This window comes from Microtus ochrogaster, unplaced genomic scaffold (assembly GCF_000317375.1).
Source record: "Microtus ochrogaster isolate Prairie Vole_2 unplaced genomic scaffold, MicOch1.0 UNK4, whole genome shotgun sequence".
Lineage (NCBI taxonomy): Eukaryota > Metazoa > Chordata > Mammalia > Rodentia > Cricetidae > Microtus > Microtus ochrogaster.
The window spans coordinates 14972337-14979322 of NW_004949102.1; the positions used below are offsets into that span (position 1 = coordinate 14972337).

General features: G+C 46.3%; 1 protein-coding gene across 1 annotated transcript in view; it reads right to left on the reverse strand.

Moving 5' to 3' along the window:
- Positions 1-652: 652 nt before the first annotated feature.
- The window catches only part of Zc3hav1 (zinc finger CCCH-type containing, antiviral 1), a 43721-nt gene continuing 37387 nt past the window's right edge, over positions 653-6986 (reverse strand). Inside the window, exons 10-13 of the mRNA XM_005365839.3 lie at positions 5761-5851; positions 5062-5192; positions 4661-4794; positions 653-2504 (exon numbers count right to left, since the gene is read on the reverse strand). Coding sequence (XP_005365896.2) covers positions 2236-2504; positions 4661-4794; positions 5062-5192; positions 5761-5851 — 625 coding nt within the window. The 3' untranslated portion in view covers positions 653-2235. The remainder of the gene's footprint in view (positions 2505-4660; positions 4795-5061; positions 5193-5760; positions 5852-6986) is intronic.

Here is a 6986-nt window from a genome sequence, read left to right on the forward strand (position 1 = left end):
TATCTTTCGATACATTAGGCGGTTTCTCACAATAAGAAATTATTCTGCGCCCTATTCGAGTTTTGAATGTCTCACCAGACATTCATGTATGACCTACAGCTCGTCTGTAAGAATATATCTCTTCATTCTCTGTCTGTTCTTTTGTGCAGTATCTTTATTTCAATGAAGGTATTTCGTTCTTACCATGAACAGAGAGAGCTGACATCTGCAAATGACTTGCATCATCGTTTTTACTCTAATGTCCATACACGTCCCTCCAATTCCTTTCTTCTAAGCTCACACTGATTCATGGTAATGTAGGCATCTGACGACTCCATTATGTCTTAGTACTGTAAAGTCGTGCCGGAGTTATGACCTTTAATTTCCTTAAATGATATCAACTTTGATTTTTTTTTTAATCAATGGAATTATGTGGAGAAGCTATGTCTGAATCGCACTTTGGAGATTGAAACAGATATTGCCTAGTTGCGGGGAGGGGAGGGAACAGTTCACTGAGAACCACTGAATAGAATCAGGTGCAAAAGTCATCAAGAACCACAAGGAAGCAGGGCAGTGGTGGCGCGGCCTTTAGTCCCAGCACTTGGAAGGCAGAGGCAGGCGCATCTCTGTGAGTTCGAGACCAGCCTGGTCTACAGAGTGAGTTCCAGGGCAGGCTCCAAGGCTAGAGAGAAACCCTATTAAGAACAGCAAGGACTACAGAAGGGCTTATGGGGGGGGGGGGTGAAAATGGACTTGGAAATAACTATGATGTGTAAGAGGTTAGGGGAAGCTAGGAGCCTGGGCTGCATAGCAGGGAGCAAGTGACACTATTTAAGGCTCGGGGTGGGGTGGGGGGACAAACACACCAGGAACTGACCCCTGACCCAGAGGTGAATAGAAGGCTCCATTTTGGACCTGTTGAACCGGAGACGACTGGTCAATATGGAACTAGAAGTTAGCTTACTGGGAAGTTGGATACACTACATGTCTACAGCATGGTCTAAGTCAGAGGAGGAGTATTCCAAAGTACAAGATTCCACATGAGAAAAAGAAAAATCAGTTGAAAAAAATTGTGGCATGCACCCCAGAAAAGAGCCCTGCTCTAAAAAATGCTCTATCCAGCGTCACTGGTGGAGACCATCAAAGTGAAGCATCTGACCAAATGCCCACTAACAACACAGGACAGGAAACTGCAGGAACTGGTTATAGAATGTTGAGGAGGGGGATTGGAAGAAAGACCTGATCTGTACGTTGCAAGGAAGAAAATAATGGTCCAGGCATCCTAAATGCTGTTAGAAAACACACCTGCTATGTTTTCCAAACAGATGCAGCTAGCACGGGAAGAGCTATGTGGGACATCGTTTTCTGCCTACTGCTTTGGCGCTCACCAGCAAACCAGACTTGCGAGCCCGACCTTCAAACAGGGACGGCTTTCCCGGTTTCTGGTGACCCTTTTCTACCTCTGCCTGCAAATGCCAATAGCACTCGGGTTTACCAGTACTGCAACTTCATCTTACTAAAATCCAGATGATCCCACGAAAGTCTGACTTGCAAGAAGTGTCCCCTGTGATCACATGAATTAGAACGTGGACACCAAGAGCCAGCTGACTCCAGTGAGCTGCTTCTGAACTATACGTGGGGGCTCTTATGTGTGTCAGCGTCAGCTCCATGGAGCCTGTCTTTCCAGCGGACGCAGAGCTAAAGCGATGCGCCCCTCAGATCCGTTTCGTCGCGTAATAGTATTGCTGCTGCTTTTGTGTCTCAATTGCGTTAAAATTGAACTTTGAGACTCTTTTCCCTCAGCAGGTTTTCTGCCCATAGCTGCAATGTCTTATGTCCCTATTTCAATCAATAGGATTACATTACTGTCAAAGTTCCCAAACTAAAACCCAATTCAACTTCAGTGAAACTACAACGGTGCTACATAAACAGCAAAAACAAAGAGGGGATGAGAAAGAGCAAAGTCGATTCCAGACAATTCGGAAGTCAGCCTGACTGGTAACGTTAAGACAATGCAATCTTTTCAAAACGCTGGCATCATGGAGAGTTTTAACAAAGAGCACACTGCCTCGCTCTTGTGTGTGTGTGTGTGGGGGGGGGGTACAGCCCAGGACTGAATTTGGAGAGAGAAAAGTTTGAGAATGGCTGATTTAAGACATTCGGTAACGTAGCAAGGAAACGCGAAAGTCTAACTACCGTCTGGGGATGATTTGGTCCTAGAAGTGCAGAATGGTTTCGGCGCGGTGTTCGTCATTTCTAACTAATTATGCAGGTTTTGTCTCTTTCTGGCTCCGAGTACTCAATCACATACTCTGGGTAAATCTGCTCTTTCTGGAAGATGACAAAGACGGAGGGATTCAACCTGCTATCCACACAGCTGTCGTAGTGCGCAGGAGGGCTATTGTACATCATGTTTCCTTCAGTGAAATCTCCAACCAGGACTCGGGCCACAAACATAACACTGTTTCTGGCATCGTATGGACAATTTTTGTGGGAAGAGATGGCTTCTTTTGTAAAGTAATTTCCTGGAAATAATCAGAGAAAGGTAGAGAATTGTTATCGATGAGTACAGGTTAAAACAGGACACAGAGAATCAGATGCTGGTATGGACGAAACACCTGCCAGTAACGCCCTACTGACAGAGTTAATCGTCATCATCAATTTAACTGCATTCCCAGTCCGGTGGGAGGCATACTTCCACACACGATATCATTTCCAGAGAGGTTTAATAACACATCTTGAATGTAGGTGATGTCATTCCAAGGGCTGGGAACTCAGACTGGGTGGAAAAGGAAAAAAACAGATATGTACTTGTATGCACACACACGCGTGTGCACACATACACACACCTTAGTCACAATTACAAGATAAGCTACAGAGGCAGAAAACTGATGTCAAAAGTAGGGCTGTTGCTGTCATAAACCGGACCCAAGGGACAAGAGGAAAAATGCCTTGAGGAAAGGCGCCCTCTGGAGGCTGCAGGGTGTAATGACACAAACTCACCGGAGAAGCAGCCTAGAGCTTAATCCCCAGCCCTGTTGTGGAGCTTTGAGATAGCCCAGACTGTGTGTGTGTTTAAATGAGCTTGTGTGTAAGTCAGAGGACAACCTGGGGTGCAGGTGTGCGGGTGCCATCCACATCTATCGACTGTATGGATCTCTCATTGTCCAGTCAGTGAGAGCCAGCGCTCTACCTGGCTGCCTCCCCAGCACTGAGATCACAAGCCTATGATGTCATTATGCCTTGATTTTCTTTTTCACTTGAGCTGTGAGGCTCAAACTCAGGTCCTTTAACTGAGCCTGAACTGCTCTGCTGTGTCTTCCCCCACCTCCCACTGTGTCTGTCATTCCTGTTCTCTTGCCAAGGTTTAATCAAAACAAACTGATTTTCAGCCGGGCAGTGCACGTCTTTAATCCCAGCACTCGGGAGGCAGAGGCAGGCGGATTTCTGTAAGTTCGAAGCCAGCCTGGTCTAAAGAGCAAATTCCAGGGCAGGCTCCAAAGCTACAGAGAAACCCAGTCTGGGGGAGGGGGGATGCAAAAGAACAAACTCTTTTTCAAGAGAATTGGTCCATCCAGGATCCCTCTGTAGACTTACAAAGTTAGTCAGGAACTGGAAAGTAACCAAACATACAAACAAATCTACCAGCCACCACATGTCTGTGGCCACTGACTCTGGCTGTCACTGCTATGCTCCTTCCTAGCTGTTCCCAGCCCCTCACTTTTTTTACTAGATTGCTAACTACAGCTCTGTTTCAGTGGTCCAGTGAGCCTCTGACTCCCAGAAGGGGTGGCATGCCTTCTGTATTTTATTATTGCTTTACTTTATATACAAGGTCTCACTGTGTTGTCCCGGGACTCTTTATTGTGAACCAGGCTAAACTCAAACTCAGAGGTCTTCCTGCCCCTGCTTCCCAAGTGCTGAGATTAAAAGCATATACTACCATATCTGGCTATTTTGTATCATTTTTCACTGTGATAGGTCTGGTCGCCACTACAAAGTCCTATACTACGCTGTACTGCCAGGCCTGACTATATCAATACATATTCCTTAAACATCCACCAAGAGTGAATGATTCATCAACAAAAAGAGGAGTAAGATTCTGGGTGTGGGCAAACCCCTGAAAACCCAGTGTGGCTGGGATAAGGAGGGGCCTCTTCTCCAGGGCCTTTTGTTTTATGGTTTTCAAGACAGGGTCTTGACTGTCCTGGAATTCACTCTGCAGACCAGGCTAACTAACGTCGAACTAATAGAGATTCTCCTGCCACTGTCTCCCGAGTGCTGGAAATAAAGACACACGCCACCACTGCCAGGTTCCTTTCCCCATTCCTAACTGGAATCCAGCGGTGTCAATACAAAGCTAGTTTGAAAGGCTCTGCAGACACAGACACTGGGCAAGAAGCATCTCCTCTAAGTCCTAATGGCAGACAACATAGCCAGTAGACGGAGCAGTTTACAGGTGTGAAGCCCTTGTGTTGTTCCCAGAGAAAAAAATCAAGACAGAAGACCTAGGGCCGAGGCCTAACACCCACAGCCCAGCACAGGCTGAAGGTAACTCAGCTCATTTTTCTCCCAAGGCCAATGAAGTCCAGACATGCAGGTTTACAGAGCAATGCCAAGAACATCTCAACAAAAGCATGCGAGGAGCTGGAACCCTGGCTTGCTCTACTCCAGCACAAACCTTTTCCATATCTGTTCTCCAAACTTCCATATAGAATCCTCTCGAAGTTATTCTGACAGATATAATCCACATGAACACGACTTGTTGCGTGAAACAGGCGCATCTCAGTTTTATTCCCCATCAGTAATGCTTTCCTAATACGGAGAAATGTGAGATTCAGTACCAGGAACACTGGGCCGGCAAGAGGGCCACCACTGAGCACGGGAGCCTGAGCTCAATCTCCTGGACCCACGGGGGGGGGGGGGGGGGGGAGGATATGTCTCCAGCAAGTGGTCTTATGACATGCATGCATGCCCCACACCCTCGCCCCAAATAAATAAATGCAAAAATAAAATAAAGTGAATACTCCCCTCTCAGTCTACCGTAATAACATGTCCCCAAACGAGGTCTGATTATGTCACCTTTCAAAAGCCTGGAAGAGTTGTTCATTCCATATCCTCTTTATCTTTACAATCCTGTGATATTTCATGGACGCTTTAAAAAGTTCACTTATTTTGACATACTCCCCTTCGTAGCTCTTGAGCTCTAACAACTGGGGGAAAAATTAGACGTTTAAATGTTAGTTAGGAAATTCTGAAAGCATGCTATATCCGCACACGTGGCCGCCTGTGCCATGACCACCCCTGCTGTTCTCAGGGGAGAGAGGCTGGCTTAAAGTATCCATAAATCTGCCCATTCAGGCCAATCTATATGGGGTGTGACTTAGTTCAGAGACTCAGGAAGCCCAAACTCCAAAACCAACCAGTGACAGAGCGATCGGAGTAACCGATGGAGCAAACCAGACTGGAGCTGGTTGTGAAGGCCACACAGACTTGTCCCAGTGTGTCAGAGCGAGGCACAGGGAGCCGGGCAACTGTTACCCTCCGAGTTCCTGCTTTCTTATCGGTGTTGCTGTGATCTCACGGGGTTACTATAAGAACCTATAAGTAACACTGCATCCTGAACAGCGTGAGATGCCCTGGAGAGCAGCCGTTTCCTGGGAAAGTGTCACAATCATATAGACACCTGATGCAGAAGCAACTCCTTTGTTCCGATAACAAACCCATAGACTTCATAATGCAAAGCATTTCCCCACCTTTGAAACAAGGAGAACCAAGTACCTCGTATCTGTTGGAAGGAAACTTGCTAATGTTCCTCTGGGGAGGAGCATCCAGGGTCAGAGCCTCTGCCTGGGGCATCACCGGCTGCCAGCTAGAAAGACAGAAGGAAGAATCACTAGGTTCCCTTTCTTTCCACCTGCAACAGACAGCCAGAAAGCCAGGGCTTCCTGGAAACACGTTGTTGACTTCTGTATTTCCTCTGGACCACCCCAGTAACCACAGCTTTTAAAAAGGGTGTAATTAAGTAATATAAATGCTCTTTCCCACCGTTTTATACTGTAAAGGCTCTAGGCAGGCGAGATGGCTCTGTTGGTACGGTTGCTTGCATGCAGGACTGATAATCTGAGTCTGATTGCTGGATCCTTCCGGGTTAGGAGAGAACCGACTCTTCAGGATTTGTTCCGACCGTGTGTGTGTGTGTGTGTGTGTGTGTGTGTGTGTGTGTGTGTGTGTGTGTGTACTTCCTTGCACACACATGTGCATTGTAACTTCCTTACCATGTGATAGACAGATATAGAAAGACATAGTGGAAAAAATCTTCCTTACTATAGAAACTGAATTTCAGGGTGGGAAGACCAGAATAACCAGAATAATAATCAGCAGGAACATCAGAATAACTACAGACATCCCCTCATGTCAGCAAACAGGGCAGTCAGATGCTACACATCTTAATAAGAACAGCCCTTGTGCTGCATTCTTGACCAAAACCCACTCTGGACCCCACTAGTCCTCAAAATCACCAGGTGTGGTAGTGCTTGACTTTGATCCCAGCATTCAGACAGCAGAGGCAAGCAGATCTCTGTGAGTTTGAGGCCAGCCTGGTCTACAAAGTGAGTTCCAAGACAGCCAGGGCTACACAGAGAAACCCTATCTCGAAAAACAAAAAAAGAAGCAAAAAACCAAAAACCCAAATTCTCAAAATCTCATAACCCGCCTACAGAAGCCACCCATAAAATGACCCCATTAGAATACAATGGAGTATATTCTCATAGATAACACCACCCATTTTGGATTTTTTTAAACGACATTTTAAAAACAGAGGGAAATCGGATTGGAGGTGCATACCTTTAATCCTAACACTCAGGAGGCAGGATCATGCAGAACTCTGTGAGTTTGGAGCCAGCCTGGTCTACATACTGAAATCAAGGCCAGCGAAGACTACATATCTCAAAAACATAACAGAGAGAGAGAGAGAGAGAGAGAGAGAGAGAGAGAGAGAGAGAGAG